The sequence below is a fragment of the Parambassis ranga genome, chromosome 5 (genome assembly GCF_900634625.1).
Source record: "Parambassis ranga chromosome 5, fParRan2.1, whole genome shotgun sequence".
Lineage (NCBI taxonomy): Eukaryota > Metazoa > Chordata > Actinopteri > Ambassidae > Parambassis > Parambassis ranga.
In genome coordinates this window covers 21226034-21252377 of record NC_041026.1, presented here as the reverse complement: position 1 = coordinate 21252377, position 26344 = coordinate 21226034, and the positions used below count along the sequence as shown (strand labels likewise).

At 39.7% G+C, this 26344-nt stretch overlaps 1 protein-coding gene across 1 annotated transcript in view; it reads left to right on the top strand.

Moving 5' to 3' along the window:
- The window catches only part of tex264a (testis expressed 264, ER-phagy receptor a), a 60195-nt gene extending 36964 nt beyond the window's left edge, over window positions 1-23231 (top strand). Inside the window, exons 3-4 of the mRNA XM_028407187.1 lie at window positions 16212-16383; window positions 22011-23231. Of these exons, the coding sequence (XP_028262988.1) occupies window positions 16212-16383; window positions 22011-22411 (573 nt within the window). The 3' untranslated portion in view covers window positions 22412-23231. The remainder of the gene's footprint in view (window positions 1-16211; window positions 16384-22010) is intronic.
- Window positions 23232-26344: the final 3113 nt, after the last annotated feature.

Genomic DNA, 26344 nt, shown 5'->3' with positions numbered 1-26344 from the left:
TTAATGCCATTCAGGAAGCTGTCGCTCAGAGGAATGAGGCAGAGCAGGGCAGGGTGTGAAATACCATAAACATCTTCATGCCACTGAGCCGTTAGCTGAGCAGGACGGCAGACGTTGATGGGATTCATCCGAGTGCAATGAAGAGTACCACATGAGTAGAGGGCTAAAGAGCACATGTAGACCATTAGATTGCTAAACATCATCCTCTTCCTCCACTCTGGATTCTTGTGATGTGTATTTTTATGGCTCTTATATGTATGGCTTATGGCATGTATCGCACCTACCTGGTTCAAGCCTGCAGGAGCCATGCTGAATGCCAGCAGTCATAAGGCCAAAGACAGATCGGAAATTAAGTGGATAGACTATACAAGTCCCTGAAATGTGATGCAGAGAGCCAGTATTCTGAACATTTGCTTTGGTCTGTGTTAAAACAAACATGCATAATAAAAATTGCTTGAATTAATTCATATCAAGATAGAGTTTTTTTTTTAAGAATTTGCCCCCCTGTTTTTATGTTGAGGTGGTCTTAGCTCTTGTCCAAAACCTCATTGAGCTATTCTAGTCTTTGATGTGTAATCAAGCCAGCCTGTTTCGCTATGGCATGAAGTATAGGTAACGTGAATGTAATTATGCTGTACATGTACTGTATTGGGTAACATGTTTTTCCCACACAGTTCAGTGCTTGTGAGCCAGGTGAACTGATAACATCAGTCATGGGAAGACCTTGAGTTTATGCTGTGTGTGTGTATGTGGGGGTGTGCTGCTTTGCTTCTACACGTCTGGTAATTGCAGAGAATGTACTATAAATAGAGTTTTCTGGATCCTTTTCACATTGGTGGGAAGTCAAATTTGTTGCCGACACATTCCTCACCATGTAATACTGTGTTTGTGTGTGTGTGTAGGTATGTATGTGTGTGTGTGTTACATCCCTATTGCTGCCTCTGACAGTTGTAATCAGCTGATGATCGGCACTCCAGAATGGAGCCCCCTGTTTGCTGCGCATTAATAATGTGACATAATGGCATCACTCCACCACTGTTGAGAACAGAACAATCTGCTGCACCTTCATTCATCTCCCTCCTGTCACAGGCACAGTCTCAGCTATAAGGAATACTTTCGTATGGATCCACTGTCCCCTGAGACTCGTTGGCAGCTTATTGTTCCCCATATTTTTATGTCTGAGGAACTTTTTTATATTTGGCCAAAATGAAGATAAATTGCATCTCTGTTTTATGTGGAAAGCGGGGAACACATTTACATTTTTCTCCTTCCCTCATTCATTTGCATATAGGCTCATTTTCTGTGTTTCTCTGCCCACAGGCACCCGGACTGTTCTGTTGATGCAGTGTAATGGTTTGTGGGAGATTTAAATGAGCAATGCTTATAGAAGATTCACATTTTATGTCACCTGGTGATTTACCATATGTTTATTTATTACATAGGTTGTCTCTTCTGAATCTCTAATGGTTATCGAAAACAAAATGTTTCCATTAGTTTTATTACTTTATAACTTTAAATTTTTTCATTGTTCTTCATTTATTTAATAATTGCATTTTTCATCATTTCCTTTTTATTATAATTTTCATCATAAATTCAATTAACATCATGAGGCTAACTCAGGGGCAACTTTTTTCTTTTTTTTGACAAAGAAACAGAAGAGACTGAAAATGGAAACAATTAGTTTGAAGAATATTTTTGTACATTGTTGAATGAATCACCTGAAACTAATTTGGTTCCACTTATTGTGTAATTGTTCTTAGTCTGAGCAAACCAACAAATAGATTAAATATATATGTATGTGAAATTTAATTCTATTACTGCACACAAACGTCACAGAATCTGATATGACTTGTCTTCATCTTCTCTTCACCAAGTCATGTGGGGTGGTGTGAGTTCATTGTAAAAACTCAAATGACCTCCTGATCCAGAATTTGGTTTTTCAAATCTGGGTCACTGTAGAAACATTGTGACTCACTGTTGCGTCCTCTATGTAGATATAGTTTAACTAAGTCTAAACCAGTAAGAACACAGTGAATCATTGTTGCACCAATGAAAGTATAATAATGAGAACTGCATTTCTTTTTTGCAGATAGTTAAACCTAAAACTAACCTAAACAGAGGCTGAATGGAAGGATGCATAACATTACAAATCATTATATTAAAATCATGTTGAGCCACAAAGTAAAAATACAAAGCTGGAAAGAAGTCCCTTTATGACAATGAGTATACTCTGAAATCCCCTCTGTGACAAGAATTAATTTTAGCTTGTTGTTATTTTTGTTAAAAAGGTTGAGAAGAATCTTAACTGGTGAGGCCAATGTTGTTTGATTATTGATACACAAGGTCAGTATCTGTGACCACAGGCAATACCGTGTTAGGATGATCATAAATATTAGCATCTTAAGAAGCCTGAAAAATCTTTAAAGATGCCATAATCTGTTAATTTGTTTTATCTCTAGTTAGTAGAAAATAAATGTAGCTCTTAAAAGAGAAAATAGATCTCATGAACACACAGTATCACTGGTGGCATTTCTTTTCTCTTTTGAAAGGACTCCCATGCTTCAGAAGACATTTGGCCGCCCCCTCCACCCTCTCTCCACCACGTCCTCTGCAATCCCTCAGATTATCAAAGTATCCGGTCTCCATGGAAAACAGGGAGAGGGGGGATCTTTGGCTGAGGCGGTTGCCATAGCAACAAGCTCAGTTAAGCTGCCCATAGCAAGGGTAGAACAAAACAGAGTAAACCACATAAGTGGAAGTTGGCAGACAGTTGACAGGATGGAGTACCTACCTGTCTCTGCACAGTAAGACGAACAAGGTGAGGAAAGCAGGAAAAATCCTACAGCTTAAGATCTTAAGAGGATAAACCTGCACTGATAGATCTTTGCACCCTTCCATCTGATGAACTGTATGTGTGTGTTCCCAAAACAATTATTTTTCTGCAGTTTCACTCCCCTTTTTTTGTTAATCCACATTGACACAAAGTGCTCATTAGTGGTATTGAGGCTACTGGTTATATACAGTGGTGTATGGCAGCAGTGTATAGTCTTGTACCAGTTGTGCATTTAGTGAACATTCTCGGTCTCAGTGAGACTGTTTGGCTGAGCTGCATAATGCTTCAGTTTCCTTCACATTCCTGTGCAAAAGTGTCTTTTTAGGAAGACTGTCAGACTGAAGTCAGTGTCATGTCTTTCTCTTTAAGAAGCACTCATCGTTGACACATTTGTATCATCTATGTGTCTGTCAGCTCCTATCAAAAATCATAAAAGTGTACCTGACAAGCTCCAGGTTCTCCTCCAACCAGAGGTTTGTGTGAAGTGCTCAGATGTGCCAGAGTAAAATGAACTAATGCTGTGAAATGTTTTATTTGAAAGACTTTGCATCCAGATCCCGACACTTTCATACACTGCAGCTCAGTACATTATGTCAGGAAGAGAAAAAATATTGATTCACTCTTGTTTGAGGCTGCATTCAAAATCAGGAAGACTAAATAATTTATGTCTAATTGATGTGGCCTGACAATTCCTGTAGTTTTTACCTGCACAGCCTTATACAGCAGCCTCAGGGCTGCTTGGGCCTGACTGTAAGCAACTCTGCTGACACAGACCTGTCTATGGAACCGTACAATCCAATTAGACATTTGTTGACAAGTTGAGAATAGAAATAATTGAAAGTAAAGGTCAAAATAAAAGTGTCAGCCTAGCGGTTAATGGACAAATGTCCGTCCTAACAGTGTCACTGTGTCTGGTGTTTGCTCCGAAGTTTTGTCAGACTACTTCAATGTCAGGAAATGTTAACTACTTTTATATTTTTCAGTCATGCAGCATCATCAATAAAATACCATGCAGTATGAAACATTGCAAAGAAGCTTTGAATTAAATCAAAAACTTTTTAGAAAGTTTCAGAAACAGTAGAAAGCAATATCTTTGGGTTCAGTGTTGTAAAAACAGTAGTTATAAAAGCTGGTTGAATTTCAAAAGAGACAGTCGATTGGAAGTTAAAAGTTTTACCTCCGGGCACAGCACATAATAAGTACCTATCAGAGGTGGAGTGACAGCCATTGGAAATACACTTTGCACAGACGGACAGAAATAGTGAAGGAAACCATTGAAATAGACTTGTTAATGGAGGGGTTTGCTCTAACACAGGGCTCTTCTGATGAGGATTTTCTTAGCCATTTAAATTGTAATTTAGACTCACTGAGGTGTAGCCAAATTGAATGAGCTTTAGGAAGGCAGATGGGGCAGACATAAGTTCCCTCTGGAGCAAGGTGATATGCTGTTATATGAAAAGAGTGAGGAAAGTATGAGCAGAACACAGTGATGATAAAAAGACAATCAGCAAGTTGTTTTTCTGTATGCATTTTTTTAATTTGTTACTTAGAAAGTGTGTATGTATTGTTGTTTTCAAATCTGGGCTTTAAAATAATATTTTAAATATTTGTTGGTTGTCTTGGACACAGCGTCACACAAATACTTTGTCATTGTCAGGTGAGTGTTTTAGAGACAGAATGTATTTAAGTGAAGCTAACAGCATTAAAAAAATAAAAATGCACTCATGAGATGTTAATTTAAACATTGCCAGACTCACATCTGCATGGAGCCAGGTGGTCCAAAGGATCAAAAAACAGGATAATTTTTCTTCCTGATTTCATATTTGGTGTTGCTAGACTCATCACCAGCCCACCAGTAAAAAACTCCCACTCCTCCAGATGGCCTGTTAGCTGCAGACTGCCAATAACCATGTAAACTTTATTCTGAATAACTAAATAATTAAAGCAGTAATATCAAAAGGTACACAGTTTTTCTCATCGTGTTATGAGATGGTTACAAATTTAATGTTACCTTTTTTTTTTTTACAAAAGAACCAGTAAAATTGTAGGAATTCCTTCAAACAGCCATTTTTTTGTTCAAACTTACTGCAAATGTATAGTACAAACCTCTAAAACTGCCTTTAAACTGAATTGTTTTTCTCTTATGTTCTGTAATGTAATAGAGCTTTTTTCATCTATGAAATCATAGCACCGCATCCTATAGCTTGTCAAAAGCCGACACATTCTCTTTTATTTTCTCAAAGTTCCTTTCATTGTTAGATTTCTCATTTTTACTTCTTCTGTTCTCGGTAAATCTGTTCCTTCTTCACATTCCTGCTCCATCTTTTGGCTCAGGTTTCTCTTTCACTGCACCCATAAAACACAGTGATTAGGGCAGGATCAGGCAGCAAGGAGCATTCAGATCGGCGCTCTGTCAGCAGAAGGGATTGTTAATTGTAACCATTAGCCTGCCGTTGTGCCACGCTGACAGAGCTTTAATAAAGGGTGGCCTGTGGCTTAAACATGGTTCTTGCCCTGTGGACAGCAGCAGGGCAATGGCGACTTTAACCCAGACCCAACAGCTTGTGTCGTGTGGCTGACACTGGATCATCCCTCCCTGTGTTTTTTTTTCGCCTGGTCTTTGGGGATGGAGGCGTGATGTGAAAACAAATTGTTATCCTTTGTTCCACTTAAAACATGCCATTAGTCATAAGATTAGTTCCAGTTTCCTGTTTCCTTTTCTCTGTTTCATTTACACAGATTGTGGCTGTGGAAGTGAAGTTTGTTTGCCTCCATGATTGCTGTTCTGTCGGCTCTATGTGCCGTTTATGGGGGTTAATTGAAAGACTCAAACAAAATTAAACTCCCATTAGCCACTGTGCTGTGCCAGTAATTAGATATTGGCACTACTGCTTTGAGGACTATATGTTGGGATGGGTGTCAAATGGACCTGACAACAGGCTGGAGCTGAAAAAGCATTTGAGAGTTCAGCTCCATATTCAAGCTGTACTGGAGAACAGAGGGGATGTCCAGATGTTTGGGATTTTTGGGTCTAAACCTTGTAATTGTGTAATTTTTTGTTTCTACTACTCATCTTCTCAGTAGCAGATTTCAGAGCCATGTTATTGGCTTGGTGTCCATATCTGTTAACCCATCAACAATTGTGTGCATTCTCTCGTTTCAATTCTCACTTTAAATTTTCCAGGCTGTGAGGATCCATTTGATGATCTGACAGAGCTTCTGAAATTGGCTCTCTAGTTAAGGAGATGTCATGTTGAGCTCCAAGACACAATGGGGATGTTAAAGTCTTACTGTTCTGCTCCTAGACTTAAAAAAGAAAAAGAAAAAAGTATCCAAAACTGGAGACTTCACTGTCTCACATGAAGAGCTGAGACCTCTGACAATTAGTTACACCAGACTGTGAATCTGTTCTATACTGACACATGGATCTTATACAGAATATAAGTCTGGTTTAACTCCTTTTCTTTCTTGTGTTTAGTTTAACTTGATTTGGTTTGTGCACCCTCTTCCTGCCAGGAATTGGTCTCCGCATGGTTTATTCATAGAGAGGCTGTAGAATGCCCAATGGCCAATTTTGGGGGCTTCAAGGCCAGGACAACTGCTCAAATGAATCCTGATCAACAGGATTCTGTTTCTCTCTGTTGATTAGGAATTTTGATGTGTGGATTGAGGGTGGATTTTCATCAGCCATTATTTCTTTTCCATTCTTTGTTAAAATATTTTTTTTGTGCCAAATCTCACAAAACATGAGACAGAACTCATTATTGCCACATTAATCACTCTGCTGCCACATTAATCACTTTTTTCCTGTCTTTGTACAATAGTTTTTTCTTGCTGCTGCCTTTCATAACTTTTAATTATGTCTGGACCAGATGTGTGTGTGCGTGTGTGTGTGTGTAGACATTGATCGGCTGTGGTTGCCTCTATAAATATACCACAGGGACATAGACACAATCTAATAATCTGCCCTTAGTTTTTATGGGGTTTTTTGTGGAGCATCATTATACTGCTGAAACTTAACAAAGTGCCATTTCTGTTGAATCAAGCTCTTTTCACTTTGACAGGTCAGAAATGATTCACTAATAATTTTTGTTTCCACTAAATGCCTCTGGGTTTTGCTTGTGCAAAGACCCTGCAGCAGTGTGGAGGCTTATATGTAAGGTGATCTGTGTATAAGAGGCCTACAGGAGCAGAGGATAGACGGTTCAGTCTCTGTCCATGTCACAGCCGCTGCTGTCCACATCCCCTCCTCCTAATTGTATCTCATTAGAATAGAGATGTGAATATCTCCAACATTAGACTCCCAGATTAAGATCTCAATTAGAAGAGGGGATCTGTCTGCCTGTTTAAAATTAATCACTATTCATATTACTTACTATATTTCCATATCCTTCTTTCTGAGCAATGGTTCACTGAATCTGGAAGCTTTATTGTCTAGGACTAATTGACTGCAAACCTCTCCAATGGGTTTCTTAATGGCCTTCGTTCGTATTCTTCTGTGTTTTTTACAGGGAAATCTCACAGCTGCTGTGAAGCTGTTTGCTTTTGTACACTGTTTACTTCAGACCTTGTAGGCATATTAAGTTTCCTCCTTGAAGGTTTTTTTTTAGCTCTAGGAACCCTGAAATTCATTCAGCATGTTTTCATTCATGTTGATACGAAAAAGCCATTCAACATTGCCTGATTTTGTATGCAAATGCTTACATGAAATTCAGACAGGGAAAATATTGCTCTGATGCAAAAGAAAAACTTAGAATCCCAAATCTAATGAAAGCTGAAGTCGGTCACTGGAGAAGTCAAATCAATAACAAAAAATTAAAACTACAGCATCCTTGTAAAAATACTATGTATAAGAATCCACCATGCTGTCTGGTATTATAATGAAGTGTGCTAATAGATTGGCCCCATGGTTCAGCCCTGTTATCCAACACCCAAACTCTTTAGTTAATATTGGGACCATCCAGCATAGCTAAATATGGCTCAGGTTTTAGATGACACCTGACAACATGTTAACAGATTTGACAATACATCTTCCAAATATGACAAATTATGGAACATATTGCCTGACGTCATATAATAATGGGACCGATACAGCATCAAAAATCCAGTAAACTCAGGATCAAGATCCCCTGACGCTGCGAGCTCTTTTGTAAACGAATAACATTAAACACATTTTACATGGAAAACCTTGTGGTCACCATTTTTATCAACAATCGCAACAAGTACCTGCCCCTGTAAACATGTAGAGATGCAGCTAGAAGAATATGTACACGTTTTCTGTTGTCCAGGACCTCATCTTATGTAGTGTGTAGAACAAAACTTCATCTGTATATTTTATAGTGCCACCTGGTCTGTTTTTATTTATTTTTGTATCAATCTGCATGTTTACACGCTCTTAGGTCAGAAGAAGTTAATGGAGGGGAATTTTACATTCCACAGTTGGGAGCAAGTTGTTCTTATTGCTTCTCACCCCTTTCCAGCTCACCAGATCAATTGTGGAGTGCTCTGGAGACCAGAGCAGCTGCTGACAGAGTCACTATACTTGTAGCTCATCAAGTGTTTGTGCTTATTGATTGGACGGGTGCACAGAGAGGTTGCAACAAACCCGTTGCACTGCTCTCTGCTCTTTCATCACCAAAGTCTTCACAGCTATGCCATATTATACAGTCCAAACATCCCCACTGCATCCACTTGCTTCCACATGAGCATGGAAGCAAGATGGTGACGGAGGAGGCATGGGCTTGCTGAGAGGGGTGCAGAAAATAGCCTTATTGCAGGCAGAATAAAAATACTCTGTTCCAGGGAAGTGTGTGACCATGAGGGACAGTCTGAATTGAACACCTCTGCAGAGGTGTGAAGTAGAGTTTTTGTCTCTCTCCACAGACAAGAAGGGGAGATGAGGTTATGGTGGGTGTGAGTAGGGTGGATTGTGGCTGTAATAGTGCAGTGGGAGTAAATAGAACAGGGGGAAGAGAGAACTCGGGGGACCGCCTCCAATTGTCACCACGAGTCGCCTTGCTTTTGTATTAATTTGTCGTTTTTGTGTGCTGTGGACCAGGGTGAGAAATCATCCAGCTATAAATAGATGTTTGTGTATTTGTATGGAGTGTGTGTTCTGTACATAACCTATTGTGATGAAGAGACTACAGGATGTTTTTTTCTCCAGCTTGCAGTAGGGTCCATAGACTATGAACAAAGGGCTGAAGGAACATTCTGCCTTCTTTTCATTATTCACCATCGCTCCACAGCCATATCTCACATCTTTCCCCTGAGGGGGAGGTGTGCTGTCATATATTCTTACCGCTGACAAGACTACAGCTTTTTCTGTCTTAGAATCAGTTGTTTCTTTAAATGATAGTGAGGTAAAGGAAGAACTCACCTTTGGCTGGTGAAATAATCTGTGATGCTGTAACTATTGACTTTCTTAGTAAATGCACTCCCACTCAAGCATCAGCTTCTTGGTTAAGAAGGAAACTGACTTAGATAATTGTCATGAACTAAGTCATGACATTGTATTATTTTCAATTGAAGCTATTGTTTGGTACAAAAAGGTGTGTCTTGTATCAGAGATTTCTTTGTGTTTGGTTGGCTATGGAATGAAAAAGCTGATTACCGTGACTAAAACCGACAATATAGTGTTTGCTTTCAAGTAGTGTAGCTAAGTAGGAGTGTAAACATAGAAGCAACAGCACTTCCTGGCCTGCAGTAACCTATCATGTATCATAAGGCAGCATGAAAAACATGAACAGACTTATGCTGCCTCTAAGCTCCTATCCTTCCATGTGCACATTCACTATCTTGTAATCACCTAGATGGTGTTTGTATGAGCATCAGGATGCCAAGTGTTAAACAATGGATGCTTGTCATCATGTAGTTAAAGTGAGACCCAGCCTAAGGACCCATAGCCATGCTAGCAGCTCTGTAAGGGTGTATTTAGGCACAATAGTTCTGTGAGCTACTACTCAAAACAATTCAAAGCGGTGGACCAACACACCTTAAACAAACCCACAAAAAACAGCCCCCCCCCGCATGGTAATCTGCCATCATCATGGGCTACCTGTCACAAATTGTGTTCAGCCAGGTATAACACAGTCATTTCTTGGCTTTTCAGATGGCCAATCACATAAGGAAGAAGTACTGCTTCCTGTTTGGCTAAGAAAAATCAAGTTAGCCAGCGTTAAGCATTATAGACCGGAACTTCAAACCAATGGACCAACACTGTTTATGTTTAGGTGAAGTAGAAAATTGTCTCCAAATTCCACTCTTCTTCTTCACCTCTAAAATATGAGCTTTAGGGTGATTTAACACACAAAATCATATGCTGATGTCCACTATGGCTGGAATTGTGGTAAAGGGATTTGTTGTGGATATTTTTTCTCTACCTGCCTGGTTTATATCTATTCAAAGAAGTGTTGCTTTGAATTTCCTAGAATTCCAAAATCGAACTCCTGTGTGAGAATGTGTTGGGATACATAAACCTCAGCCTGCTGCATGGAAGTCTGGAGCTCCATTTTGTGGATCTTGTAGGTGGACCATGCACATATATGTTTGGGATTCTCTGGGAATCGACCTGTTTTGTTGTTTATATGCAGAGCGTGTTGTGCATCTCTGAAAGTGCACTGAGCGAAGTGAAGTAAAAATCACCCCTCTGTCTGGGTCGATTTCAAGTCAGACCTCCTTATATTTGTTGTGGTTTGCTCCTTGACTTTGTCAGCCTGCTGCCTCTTGTGAGTGAGATTCTCTTTCCGCCTCTCTGTCTTTTTTCTGGCCAGCAGCCAGAACAGCAACTGAGCACAAACACTGAGCTGAGAGATGAGACATGAAAAAGAAGAAGCAACCTAATGATCAGATCTTTGAAATGTCATATCTTTCAACACACATCTGGAAGTAGAAGCTTGTTTGTGTTAATATTATTTATCAAACCTGAGAGGGTGGAATACATTTCATATGTGAAAGTTTGAAATGCTCTGTGTCCGTTATTGAGCTCCTCTGCTGTACTTATGGCCCAGTTACTCTGTGGCCATATTTAGTTAAGTGATGCAGTAAATCTAGCTCCAGGAGTGTTGTTATCTATGTTTACTTTTCTCTTATTGGTATTTCTATTGGTGGAGGGATAAAGTGTATTCACAGAGCAGCTGCCAGAGAGGTCAAAGACACCACAGAGTCCCATGAGACCCTCCCTGTATCTGTTTGTCCCTGATCATACCACACACAACACATTGCTCTCAAAGACACATTCACTGTTCCAATCACAAATGACTTGTCTACACTGAAAATACATCAACCTCTAATCGGTTTCTTTAACAACAGTAGCTTCTTAAAACTGTTTGCTTTTGTTGATGGGGAATATCTTTTTCAATTATTTCACCTAAATAACTGTAATCTGGCCTTGCTCATTGGATATTTGAGAAGCAGTTTGGCTTTGGACTGTCACTTTCGGCTTATGAAGATTAGAAAACCTATCTGGATTGTTACAACTGCAAATAGGCTGCTCCTGGAAGGATGCTTGATGAGCAGTAATACAAAAAGTGACACTTTTATCTTCCACTGGAGGTAAAACGTCAGCCAGAGAGTAGTACCCTGGGAATGTAAAAAGGTTCAGTGTGGTCGAGGACACTTCTGCAGAGCTGATGCTTGCACTATTGTCCTCTGTTCTGTTAAATGGTGGACTCACAGTTCAAAGCATTTTAGGTTAAGCCCATTATCCTACATTATTTGTTACTTAGTTAAAAATTGATGTTAAAGCACCCTGATTCCTTTCTGCAAAGCATCAAAAATGAGGACGTTTCTTATTGTCAATATTTTCTTTAAAATCACCTCACTTAAATTGTTTTTTTCTATATATATATCAGGATGACTTATTATCAATCACTTTCTTTCTCCACATATTTAAGGTTAACACATTTAATAGCCAAAACACTTCAGTGCTGCAAGATCATTAATTATTAAGAAGTGAAGCTGCTGAACATGGTGCGGGGCCCAGGATGTAAAATGACCCAGATGCTGTTATCAAGGTTAGGAAAAGGTAATGTGGAATAGTTCTTTTAGGGGTTTAGTGGTTTTATTGTTGTTTTAGTGGCACTTTTGTGAGTGTTTCTTTTAACTTACTTCTCCTTTGTATTATGTATCAGTCTTGAGAGAATACATTTAAAGTGATGATGATTACAACTGTTGAGTCTGTTGCTCAGTCTGCAGGCTGACCTGCTTTCACAGGGTTCAGTCTCATTGGCCTTTGTATCCTGCAGGAGAGTGCATTTCAATCCCAGCAGTGCCAAGACGCAGACCCAGGTTAAGTGGATGCATGTTGACTCTATGATAAGGAAATAGATGGCACCCAATCAGACGGCAGACATGGAGGCAGAGGCCATTAAAGGGGACTGGGAGGAAATAGAACATCTTGCTTGTCTTATAATTAAAACATTTATGCCCGGAGCCTGATTTGATTGTGACAGGACAGTTAATCTGTCTGTTATTTATTTATTCATTTCCCAGTGAGAGGAAATACGGATTAGTGGTCAGTGAAATGTACCTTCCAAAGAGGACACCTGCTTTGGTCTGCATGTAATAATAAAAACATTATATTTCTGAATTTTCTCAAATCAAGGGCATTACAAGAACAAAATAGTGTAGCAAATAAAAAGATAAAATATATGTTTAAAATAATAATAAAAAAACACTTAAAAGTTCCTGGCCATCTGTGTCTATGTGTGTTTAATTAAACGCCCAACCGTAAAAGACTTACTTGGAAAAGGTTGTATATATATTGTAGCCAATTATTTTTAATAGGTGCATGGTTTGTGCTGTGTTTACAAAGACAAATGGAGGTGGAGACAGCTGTGTATAAAGTCCAGTCTAGTTTGGAGTGGTTTTACATTTTACCATTAGAGGGCAGGCGATAGGGAATGACCTCAATATTCACACATAGAGTGTCACAGACTGCTTTGAAATACATCAAAGGGCAGCTGGATATCAGAAGAAAGTGGAACTAAAATGAGTTTTATAACCCCAGATTAAACATTGTATACCTGCAGGGATGGACACCGTGTAATAAACACTTCTGTTTGAAGGGTGAGCATGAAATCTCCACTCCACTCCACAAAAGACAATAAAGGAGCCATTTGTAAATAATGTGAAGTGGCAGTGGTCGCCATTGTTTCTGTTAAACAGGCCTGAGATAGTGAAGCCGCAAAGGGTTAAACCACTGGGCTTCCCTTTTGCACTTCGCTTTCAGACTCAGGCAACACAGAGAGCAGGGATCATGTAGCTTATTCAGCAGGTCATCATACAGATACATTGTCATGTGATTTCTGTCCAGACACAAACAACGGCAAAGCCCCTCCATCTTCTTAGTGAACTCATGTAGTGTTTCATAGACACTACACCAGCTCAGTAGCCACACATGTGCACAGTGGTATTATAAGTGTATTATCTGTTATCTGTGGTTTGCACTTCTTTAACAAGCCCTGTCTGTCAGTTGTGAATGCTCATTTTACCGGATTATGAGATAAAACATGAAGGAGTGAACAATGTGACACTAATTACTAGTTTTGATCAAGTCAGATGAAAGTTACACTGTCAAAGATGACAGTAAGTACCATTGTGTCTGTTCCAGAGTTTCACTAGATGCTTGACTTAGCTTCACATAAGGTGTTGTCAAAAGTAGCACTAATTACTGCACCTTTGAATATGATGTTATACATTTGTAGAAAAAAATGTCCTCATTCTGCTGTGTTAATCAGTAAAAACTCCCAGCACAGGGTGACTGACACCTCGGACATACAGGGAATATAAAAAGTTTTAACAAGGTGCTGCTTGTAATGCACACGTGAAGCAAATCATCACTTATATGCTGTTTGCTTTCTCATATCTGTTAGAGCATATGTTGGAGACATGTATGTGCTCTCCTATACTGTAGCGAACTCTCTTTGTCTAGGATTCCCTGCTCATTATTGGAACGGGTTCAAGGAGATGGGCACTCATTTACATAGGCAGTCCCATAACAGGAGCCTTTCTGTGTAACAGCCAGGTGATTCATACCATCTCCCACAGCTGTATTCTGCAGGGATTAGATTAAAACCAATCAATCAGCCAAGATCAGCCTGACCCTAAGGAAAATGAGCCAGGTGGCTGCTGTTAGACTGACCAGCTTTTTTCCTTCTCAGAATAGCCCCCTTTTTGTCTCACTGCCATGACAACATTCACTTAAACTTTAGAGAGGAGGCTTTCATGAAAATCTAAGAACATTCACACAGTAAGAGACAGAGCAGCATGAGCATAAAAATTCAAAGAAAGTCAGTATTATAGTGTAGTGTATAGTGTGTATTAGAAAGAGTGTGAGATCCATCTGTTAGCATGCCCATGTGGGAAATAATATGTGCAAGAAAACCACAAGGGATCCGCAACAAAGGAACAGATAACACACAAGAGCTATTTAACATAAAAATGAAGTTATCCAGTCGCAGCTGAATAAACCATTCAGTCTCTTTATTTGGCAGTGTACACTATTAAAGTGCAATGTCTGTTAGAAAGGGTCAAGATATCTCAGAAAGTGCTTCTTGGGAAATATGCATTCAGTGTCAAGTCATTTTAAAATTTGGAGGTTTGAATTAAAAAAAATGAATTAAAAAAAATGAATTTAAAGCTGGTTTTATTTTTACTTTGCTGATACCTTAATGTCCAACATTTATACTTCCAATCTACAGCATGTGTTTATAGCACTACTGCACCTTCAAGTCACAGCTTTAGGTCAAAGTGACTTTGTATAGGAAGAGCTTACATATACTGATATTAAGATTAAGATTATCATAGGGAAACTGCATTGTTGCAACAGCGCAGACACAAAAGTATCTATATATATTAACATCATATTTTTATGTGATGTGAAAAATGTTATTTAATTTCTTAGTGCTTCTCATGCAAATATCTGCATCATTGTAGTTGGAGAGCAGAGGATTGACTGTTGCTGTGGTTGGATGAGACAGTCTGTAACTACGATTTAGACTGTGGCCGTTGGGATGACATAGCTGTCAATGTGATTGTGGCTGTAGCCCTGGCTGTTCTTAGGTTGTTACGACTCTCGCTGTGACACAATAGCTCCCACCGACCCCATGCTGGTCATGCAGAATAAGAGTCAAATTGAAGCTATACTGTATTCACTAATGTGATGTTTTGGTTGCACATCTGTTACTGAAGCACTGCAGGTTCAAATACTCCTGTTGGACTTACCTCCACAGCACAGATTCAGCCCTCACAGCAGGGCAGATCAGCTGCAGACTGTCAGGGAAAAAGTTGCATCATGTAAAGTGTCACATCAGCTCTCATTACTGTAGTATCTGGCAGTAGTGTTGGGCAGATACACCAACTGTTCATATGGATCAGATGGAATGCAAAATGTAGCACAAGAAAATGAAAAAATCCCCACTGTGAGGGAGCTCTACAGTCATGGAGTCAAGCAAAATGTTACAGAGGATGATTTCAATGGACTTATAGTGCTTATGCCAAGCCATTTTGGTCATGTGTCTCACATAAACATTTATCTGTCACTTTGCGACTGATCATAGCTCAGACCAGCCTGTCGGCTCACCCTGCTGGGTCGACTGCGATGGCTCGTCAGAGAGCTCACTCCTCATCAATCCCTCACGAACTGTATGGATGCATAATGCAAAATTATGCAAGGCTAATGTCCGCTTTAGAGAATATATTTTATAATATTTATAAACTCTCCACTTTCTACACACACCGCTGAGGAGTGCAAATGTAGACACATCGATGTGGATGGTAATGCAACTTTAATGGACTCACACGGGAGGGCATGTATTCATATTAATGTGTGAAGTGTTATGTCAGCAAAGTGAAGACATTTTAAAGCTACACATGGCAGATATTTTCTGCTCATCTGAGGTATTCTGTCCGTCTAAAATCTTCCTCCACGTTTAGTCCTAGCTTCGCTTTGTGCTGACTGTCTTTATTGTGGTTATTTTTAAAGGATTATAGAAGCAATGACCGATTGTTGTATTTGATTGTCATGAGGATGAATTCACACTCCTCTGTCTTCCTGTGTGTGTGTGTGAAGCAGTGAACTCAGCAGATGAACAGCTCTAAGCTTAAATGTAGTAACAGTTTGTGCAGACTTTGCTTGCTTCCGCCTTTTTTCCACTCCTGGCACAATGTAATTATGAAAGGTTAACACTCTCCTAATTAGAGGGACAAATTTGTTAAGTTGTGAACATCAGCTATTATTCAGGGGTTTTCTTAAAGCTTCTGCAGCATATGCATTACTATAGAATACACCATGGAGCAGCTTTGTGATGATGCTAGTCTATGTTGTATAACTAACTTCCTGTTTTGTGTCTTTCCTTTTTGTTTCACATGTTAACAGGAGAGGAAGCTGTGTGCATTCCCAACTATTGAGATATGCAGCTCAGACGTCATCAACTACATGGTCCCACTGTCCCGCCAGACAGACTTCTTTGTACCAGAAATGAAAGAGGAGGTCAGAACAGAGGTGAAGGAAGAGGAGTCTGATGAGGACAGAGGAACGGACATTACAGGTTACATTTCACACATTCCCACACACTGTCAGGAAATAAGTGACAGGATCACCAACAAAAGTTTTCTCAAACCACAGAAGAGAAGTTTCTATTTGTCTGACTGTAAATAAGAGTTAGGTAATTAAACAGATAAAACCAGAGAGGCAAATAAGCTGTTGTTGATGGGGGACATGCCTTCCCTCCACTATCACAGATTAAAAAAAAACAGGCCAGAATGAGTGACATAGTGGGAGACAAAAATCAAAGAAGTTCAACCAGCCATGCCACAGGTCTCAGCCCAATCAAACAAACTCATCAACTGTGATCATACACATGATTTTAAGACATGCATGGCAATAAACAAAAAGAAATTTACATACCATGACCCCTTTAACAGTCTCATGAATATTTTTGCTGACCACACTTTAACTTTCACCTGGCTGCAGACCACACCTCTGACCTCACCCATCTGTTATGAATGAAGTGAACACTTTCTTATTGCAGTGAAGCCTGGTGAAAGTTTCTGCTCTGTTGAGACCACAGCTTGTGTCAGTTAGAAACAAACAAAGAGAAAATATGTGACAGCTTTTACTTTGTGGGACTCTTGTCCTGCCCTTGGTCACAGAGGACATGTGATATATGAGGATCTGTAATTGTTCTGTCATTACAAGTATGTGTCTTCAAGCGCAATGTCTTCTCCACTGCCATTACTCTTTGAAACTCGCTGGACATGTGGGTTGGTCTCGTGGCAGTATTGACTTTGTCAGCGTACAAATCACTGGAGAAAGAAAATGGTGCGAGGCTTTGGGTCGGAGTGGGCAGAGTGGGTGGAGGTGGGCTGATATACAACAGGCACTGTCCGATGTGACACTCTGTGAACAGTGCTTGAATGTGAGAGATGTTTATGGAAGGTATTTACATCTCTGTATGGTTGTGAGTTTTGGCATGTTTAGATAGGGGTCACCATGGAGTTTTCTTATTCTAACAAATGAGAAAGTTAATAAGAACTTGAGTGCTAGAAAACAGTTGAAGTTGATATTGCACTGATGTATAATCAAACAAGGAGAAACTCATTTTGTTAATACTGCCTTCTATCCTCATACACACAGACACATAATCATGCGCTCTCACATAAATACACAAATACACATAAATGCTTTCACTCATATGTTTTGATTTATCTAATATTAACTTTGTCTTTCTCCCTTTTAGATGTTAGTGTGTAACCATGTAACAAACCTGATGTGACTGACTTATGAAATGCCTTCCATTCTCATGCTTGTGTATTAGGAATGGAGCTAAAGCAGAGTACTGATTAGCTTGTATTAACATAAAGTCGGCAGCAAATGGTTAGCATGGCTCTCTTTTGTTTGGTACATTTACACAAATAGACACAAGTCGAAGTTTTTTAATGAGACTTGAATCTACTCCGGACTGCGTGAACTGACATAAACAGTGCAGACAACAATGCAGACATGCATGTTGGAAATCTTTCACTGTGCAAATCCTGAGGCTTTATGAGCCTTCTCCACAAGCACACAGAGAAGAAGGCACAAAACAAAAAACCTGAATGTGTGCAGAGGTGCCACATACTCCTTTTCCACTATTAGCTCTGATTCAAGAGCTGATTCTGGTCAGGATTTTTAGAACCTTGGAGAAATGTCATAAACCAGCCCATGTTTCAATCTGTTTGAATCAAAGCATGAAAGACAAAGAGACTTTGCAGAAACAACAGTAGTAGAAATATGGTAAAATGTGTTTATTACCTAAGGTTTTTACACTCAGTTTTACATTCTGATAATAATGATGACAATAATTACAGAATTATGATTGTTAGGCATTCCTCAAATGGACAAAACAATACTAATAAATCAAACCAAATCAAGAAAGAAATATTGACCTTACAGATTCACATTACAGGCGTTAGATGCTGGAGTGTAAGATTCTTTTCATGCTTCTTGTTTTGAAACACCCCGGGTGTCTTTTTGTTCAAAGGAGAGGAGAAGAGGAGCTGCAGTGTGTTTGGTAGTGGGTAGCGGGACTTTTCACTGAATGACATTGAGTAGGTTGGTAATGCTTGTTTGTTTGGAAAGATTTATTGAATGTCTTTAAATCCGAGGAAGTGATTTAAACAGCAGTTGATTTTTCAAGTATGTACGATAATGGTGAGTAGAAAATAGATGAGAAGAGTCATGTGTTTGTGGGCAGGTATGTGGCTGTGGATGTGTGTTTTAGCAATATTTTTCATATATTATATGCGATTTATGAATTGATGCTCTTTAGAACACATTTTCAGTTTTTTTTTCTGTGTGTGCACATGTGTCCTCAGGCTCAGACACAGCCAGGCTTTCTTAATGGGAGACCGATCAATCAGTTAAGCTTTGTCTGACAAGCCAACTGTGAAAATCCTGCTTTGGCACCTGGGAGATTGACTTCAACTTTTCATCCTTCATCCACTGTCCGCATTATAGACTTTCCTGCACATCCTCAGTGTGCCTGAACCTTTGTCCTGCTTCCACCAGAGAGACAGCGGAAAACACACAAAACTCTTCAATGATCATCTGGTGATCACAGCAGTAGCTGTTTGTACTGCGAGAAACTTGTTATATCTTTTGAGGACACGAACCTTATTACCTTATTACCATATTATACCATTTGTACCAACATATTCCAAGAGTTGTTGTGCGGAGTGTTAACAACTTTCTATTTGAGATAATAGACACAAACAGGACTTTAATGGTGAAAAGCACATCTTCAAATGTAAGTATTATCTATAGCTCCCAAGAGATGGAACAGACAGCTGTATGTATATATGTATATATATATATATATATATATATATATACACATATATATATATATATATATATATATGTATATATATATATACATATATATATACATATATATATATATATATATATATATATATATATATATATATATATATATATATATATATATACATACATATATATATATATATGTATATGCATACATATATATATATATGTATATGCATATATATATATGTATATATAAAAACTGTAAATATGATATTTTCTATCGGCCATTACATCACCCCCATAAGATATACGTGACAAACCAAGGCGTGGCTTTCATGGAGACCGTGCTTTGGAGGAGCCCCCTTAACTGAGAAGCAGCTAATACTTTTGAATTTTTTAAGATGAGCATCCTTAAATGACAGTTTGATCCATTTTACTGTATCACATTTAGGTTTGTGCATTTCCTGTCACACTTTTCTTGCCATCCACTCAGACTCTGATTCTGCAAACCATCAGCATGCTTCAGCCCTTAGTGAGTCTAATTACCTCCTTAAAAAACTCCCTCCTCTGTTTCAAACAGTTTGAAGAACCAGACCTTGATTCTCTGCTAATAATCCCAATGGGCCCAATTTAGCAACTAATTTAGGCAAATGTTATTTAAAAGACTTTCAGAAGCTTCAACCACAGGACCAATTTCAGGACTTGCTTGCAGTTGTAGAGAGGGTGAAAGCTGTCCAGTGTGTTGAGGGTCTTCCTTGGGGGGGTTAGCTGCGCACCCAATTACCCTAAATGGATCCATTATTTCCTATAAAATCTCCTGTATTGTAAAAAGAGTCTCTATGGGAAAAGCCCTAGCTAATAGGGTATGAATCAGTACATCGGCTTTTCTATATGCATTTTAAAGTAATATCAATGTCATGTCACGCCCACACCGCTCCCACTGGTTTGGTTTGGACCTGCCAGCTAATCAACAGCCCCATAAATAGAGATTATAACAACCTAAATGGACTTCCCATATATATGCTATTTTACACCCCAGACAGGATCAGATCTGCAAGATGTGATAATTAGATTGAAGAGTTTCAAATGAATGAAAAGAAATGGCTGACCTCGGTGAGCAGCCTGGAGACTCCCTGTTTATTGTATTTGGGTCCCTGATGACACATTTAGTGCAAACACACATAGATGTGTGGATGAGATATTTTTTTAGTGTGTGAACACAGAAGGAAAGGATGTAGTTGTTTGGTGTCCAGGGAGATATTGAAGTCCAATTTTAGATGCCAAACACATTTAATCTCAAGGATCTTCATTTTACTTTGCAGAAACAAAGGACTCAATAGGAGATAAAATGTTTTGTACAACAATGGGAGACAATTGATTTATAAAACATTAATAAATATGTTTGTGGCCTAAGCTTAAAGAAGTCCATTTTCCTTCCTACATAGTTCAGGAGGTGTGGCGGATATGTATTCTTTCCTTTTAGAAGATGGTATCTTCAGACAGTGATCCACAGAAGTGATGACATCATCGTCACTATCAAAATGGTGACTGCTGAGCTCCTTAATCATTTTGGGGAAGAGGTATCCCGAAATCAGATGAATACATTTAGTGTTCATATTACAAGAACTGTGTAACTTGTCTCCTGCGTTGGGCCACAAACTTATCAATCACTGTATATATTGTCTCAGATATTAATGTTCAAGCACATTTAATGTTTCTATGCACATTTTCTTACCTGTGATATTTGTATAATATTTGTTGTGTAGGTGTGATACGTGATTCCATCTATTTCAGGTTTACTTAAACTTAAACTACAGTCGACCTTTTTTTGTTGAATTTTTCACAGCTGTGCACATTTCTGCAGTACCCTTCTGGATCGCTCACACAAAAACACCTCTGAATAACAGTAGCCGGGGATAATGAATGGTCATTAGGTCACAGTGAATCATAGATCAAAGGCCAATTAGGATCAGGTTTAGACAGAAAGCATTAGCAAGCTGATAGTGTGGGTGAGGAAAATCTCCATCAATTAGGCTAATAGTCGTTTTCCATGATTACACATGTCGCAGACAGCAGCAGCGAGAACATTCATAATCCACAAAGCTACAGGCAGCGCTCAATAACACGATGCAACATAATCACATTCAAGTAACACATTAACGACTGGTCTTTGACTTTATATGAAGGACCTTTTGTCTCTATAAATATATGGCTCCTCCGAGCGTTGGTGAGTTCAGTTTCTCTGAGCTATATCTTGTGAATTTTAAGTGAGCAGAGTTTCAACATTATATATCTCATCTTTGATCAGAGGATGTAAATATCTTCACAGCCTTACATCAGCTCTGATGAGCTTAAATTCAAAGCATCATGTTAAGTGAGTTAAAGGGTCAGTGTGTTGCATTTACATTAGAGACATCTAGTGGTATGGTTGCAAATTGCAACCAACCAAGTGTGGTGGGCCCCTTTTCACACTAAAAATAAAACCCATTAAGACCCTGCTCAACATACAGCATACCTACTGCCCAACAGCGTGACAGCCATGGTGAGACTCAGTTGTCCTCTCTCCCTTCACACTGAGATGTTAATATTAACCCCTTTTCCAACACAATTCAAATGAAATTTAAATCTTAACCACAAACTGCATGTTTTCATATAAAAGAAGTACTCACACATTGTTCAAAGTAGCAACAGTATCATCAGTGGCTTCCATGCTGTTTTGTTTGCCAGCATTCCACCCACACGTGATACAAGAAATGATTTTGCAATGATGTTCTTGGTTCATCCACATTTAGCTTGTTGGGTTAGTGTTGCACAGCCCTCTGTCATATAACCTTTTGGATCTGTCTTTTTATATTGCTGCAGGTGCAGATTCTCACAGTGATGTGAGCTCAGTGAGTGGTGGCATGCCCTGGGACAGCAGAGAGACGTCCCTGGCTGCGTCCACAGCCGCCTCCCTGGCTTCCTCCCTGCCTCTCAGGGATGTAATGGATGAAAATGAAGACATTAAGCACAGGGACCACAGCGACAGAGGCTCAGACGAGTCTGTGGGCAGCGGCTCGTCCTTTGAGGAGCTCGACATGGACCAGGAAGAGCAGCAGGGGGAGGAGGAGGAGGAGGAAGAGAGGGAGGGAGAGGGGGAAAAGATGGAAGAGAAGCCAGATGGGCAGGAGGAGGACAACCCTCAGGGCCAAGAGGGAGCTAGAGAAGCAGCTAAACTGGTGGATGAGAAGAGGAAGGAGCCTTTGGGGGATGGAGAGGAGTAGGGAGGATGCTAAAGAGATAAGGGATGTAGCCATGTAACACAGGCATGTTAAAGAGTCTCTCAGCTGTGCTGTTGCTGGTTATCTGTTATGTAATCTTGATGGTGGATCTAAAGCTGTTCATGCCATGACCAACATGCCGTTTTTCTATGCCTTCTAATTCTGTATTTTTTGTTTTTGTTATACTGAAATCTCAGTTTTTCAAAATAATTCCTATATTTGTCCTCGTCAGGAAAGAACAACAGAGAGATGTGTAGGTTTTAAAAGATTTGTTTAAATAGTCATTAGTAATCTTGTCCACCATTCCTCTTCAGATTAGGAGCGACACTTCACCCTGGGTCAGTGTTTTTGCCCATGTGTGACAGTTGATATTTTACCCCTGCTGTCAAGGTTATGTCCTGAGGAAATTAATGTCACGTGTTTGTGTACATTACCTGATGTTGGTGTCTTGATAAACAGTAATGACTGGTGAAAACGTGCCAGAGCTGCTGCTGCTGCTGCTGCTGTAGAAATGTTGAAACTGTTTCATTGTGTTATGTACACAGGGGGAATTCTGCAATCTGAGGTGGAGATGAAGATTTATAACACTTCCAAAAGTCACCAAGACGAGAATTTATAATGAAATTTAAAGAAGTGAGCTTTTCCTCTCAGAGACTGTTCACTCTGTCACTTTGCGCACTCTGCGATTTTTAATGTAAAGTTCCCATTCTACAGATGGTTGTGTAAAACCATCTGAATCCTCTCACTAGCAGTTGTGACATGTGTAGGATTTGCCATGTTTGTGTTTTTTCTGTGTGTAATAAAACTTTCAAAAAAAAGTTTATTTGACGGGAACCGGTGAAGAATAGATTTTGTGTTTTACAGCGTGTAACCAGTATTCTATACAGAAAGCAGCGATTGAACACAAAGCCTGCGTGATTACTGCTCTGCTCTGAGGACAGCTCTTATCCATTTTCATTTGTTTCTTGAAGTAGACAGAGAGATGGAGCGGAGGGTGGGTGGCAGCGGGACACGCTGTCGTTCTGAAGTCATTGATGAAGCTGTAAGCTCCTAATAAGTTATTAAGCTTTCTCTTAAATGGTGGCTGCTTTCAAGGTTTTACACAATCCAACGATTGGCAGAGCCTCTGCTGTCTGCAGGCAGAAGCTGAATAAAAGAAAAAGCAATAATGGCCGTACCAGCTGAGCAAACTAAGCTCAACTGGTACAAGAATTTCTTCAGGGAGCTCTCTTCTCCTGGCACACTTCAACTTTTTTATCATGAGTGTGCAAAGTTACACAAACAGGAGCATAAACAGTGCTAAAGATTATTATTACAAACTGTATCTAAATTCTGTCATTTAGCAGCAGCATTGATCGGCCCACATTTGACTGAGTGGTTTGGCATTTGTGTCACAATTTATTTAATCAGCTGTGTGTGTGCAGCAGCAGAGGAAGGATAGGCTGCAGCGGACTATCGGTGTTTGATGGACATACGTGTTCTTTAGCCAGTAGTCCTTAATGAGCATCATGACCTATAAGTATAATTGTTTTCTTTCCAGTCCAACACCATGGTGAAGGCATGGAAATTCACTGATTAATTCGCCATTTTCCTTAGAGAGACTTTTACACTCCAGGTCAGGCTGATACTGTGCAGGATGTTGTCTTATTAATACAGAATATGTTATTGCTATGACAACATGTTAAATGATATATTTGAATTAGAGTCAGTATTTACATAATGTGTTCAGCAGAAACAGATTCTTCAGCTGTAGCTATAGTTCTTTAAAAAGTTTGTCAAAAATACATTTAAGTATTTTCAGTTTAGTTTATTATTGAAGGGTTAGTTTTTTTTAAGTTACTTTTATTATGAAATCACACACAACAGCGTGGTAACCTACTCTGAGTAGAGAGCAGAGTAACCTGTAGTAAATTGTAGAGTTGACCCACTACTCCACCAGCTCCGCATGCTCTGATGGATCAATGGAGAATTTCTTTTTAGATCTCAGTTTATTCATTGTGCACCACTCCCCTGACAGCAGGTCTCTGTGTAAGGTCCCTGGTCACCACAGCAAGCAGTGACCGTGCAGCCAGGACGTCATCATTCAGGGTGAGAAGTTGGATGACTTTTATACCAGAAATAAACTCAAACTAGATGAGGCAGACTAGATTGGCTCACTGGTCCATCTAGTGGTACAAGGTCGTGTTGTATTGCTGAGTCTGTGTTGTTTACATTAACATATTTAGATAAATCTGCAACATCACACATATATAAATGTATCTTCACACTCATAGCTTTAGTTAAGTCTTTTTTAGCTTAGTGTAAAAACCATGTGCATGATGTGGCCTTCACCCAGTTCTACACCTGTGGGTTATTTTGGAGCAACTAACACACACAGTCAGTGCAGATATTCCACATGTGCAGTATCATAATAAGAGTGAATTATGGTAAGGATACATTGAAGTAAATGTGACATTTAAAATGATTTATAACTCAGTATGTATTAGAAGATATATAGAGTACCCAGGTGTGACATCTTTTAGAATACTACACTGGAATATATACTGGAATTCTGTTGCTTAATAACATCCTTCCAGAATAAAAATTAAGCACCAACTCCTGCTGACCAGATGACACAGCACCCTGTTTGTTTCTCCCCTGTCAGACCTTTCATATCACTTTGTCTGCTGTTAAGACGATGAGATTGGTAGCTTCTGCTTGCAGAGGCGTGATCTGTCTGCAGGGACAGATGCCCTCGCCACATGGCTGTTGCATTTTCAGTTTTAATCCTGGCACCCCAACCTTTGTCCAAAGGCAAAAAATGAAAATCAGTCTGGAAGAAACTGCGATGACACACTGGGTCAACAACTGATTTAATTAATTGTGAAACCCGCAGGGGTGTCATGCAGCTTTGGGGGCACGGAGATTATTGCCTTCCCATGATGTTAATTATTAATCTCATTACATTGGAAGTGGAGAAAGAGAGAAAGGAAGGAGCGGGCGAGCGAGATGTCTCAACATACAAATTTAGATCCCGACCACTGCGTGTCTGAAGCTGCATTTGGCAGGAGAGAGAGAGAAGGGTCGCAGCTCAAACTGCACGTCCTCCCTGCGCGCATCCCTCCACCATGGGACTGACCTCACACTCTCGCGTGTCGTGTCACAACTTGTTGGCAGATCTCGAATAAAATTCAGAAGATAATAAGTCTCCAAAGAATCGGTATTTTAACGCATTGTGCGCCCCCTCCTCCGGACTGCATGAACAAATATGAGCAGATTCCTCACTGATGCACCCAAACTGTCTCATAAACTGAACAAAGCGGCTGACAGAGAGCGCACAGCCGCCTCCACCAGGCTATAAATTACATTTTGTTAATTTAGCACTCATTTTCGACGAGGCAGAGCATCTCCAGGACTGTGGAGCAACTGCGTCTTTGTTCAAGTGTGAAAACCTGTTCAGAGTTTATCGCAGCGATGCTTTAAAAAATATTGTTTCCAGTAACTGAAGATTTTTGCTTTGCCTTCGCGAGTAACAGGTAGAAATCAAACTTTGTTGTAAAATTGCAAATTTCCTCCGCGTTAAGTCAGATAATCTAGTGTCCCATCAGGCTCATGAACGTCACATTTGATTGCTGATTTCGCTCCAGAACGAGAACGGCTTATTCGATCAAAACAAAGAAAGAAGTGGGCATCAGCTGTCAAAAAGGTTTTTTAGGAAGTGTGACTTTTGAAACGCACAGAGGGATTCGACTTCCAGGAATCCGGCTGCTCGGTGTGTTTTTATTTAGTTATTTATTTATTTTCAGCACCACGGACAGCTCCTGGCACGCGGCTCAGCTGCACGCGGTTCAAACTTGAGTCAGAGGCAGCCGCCTCCTTCCCTCCTTCCTTCCTTCCTTCCTTACTTCCTTCCATCCGTCATTCATTCATTCATTCCTCCAGCCTCTCTGTACTTCA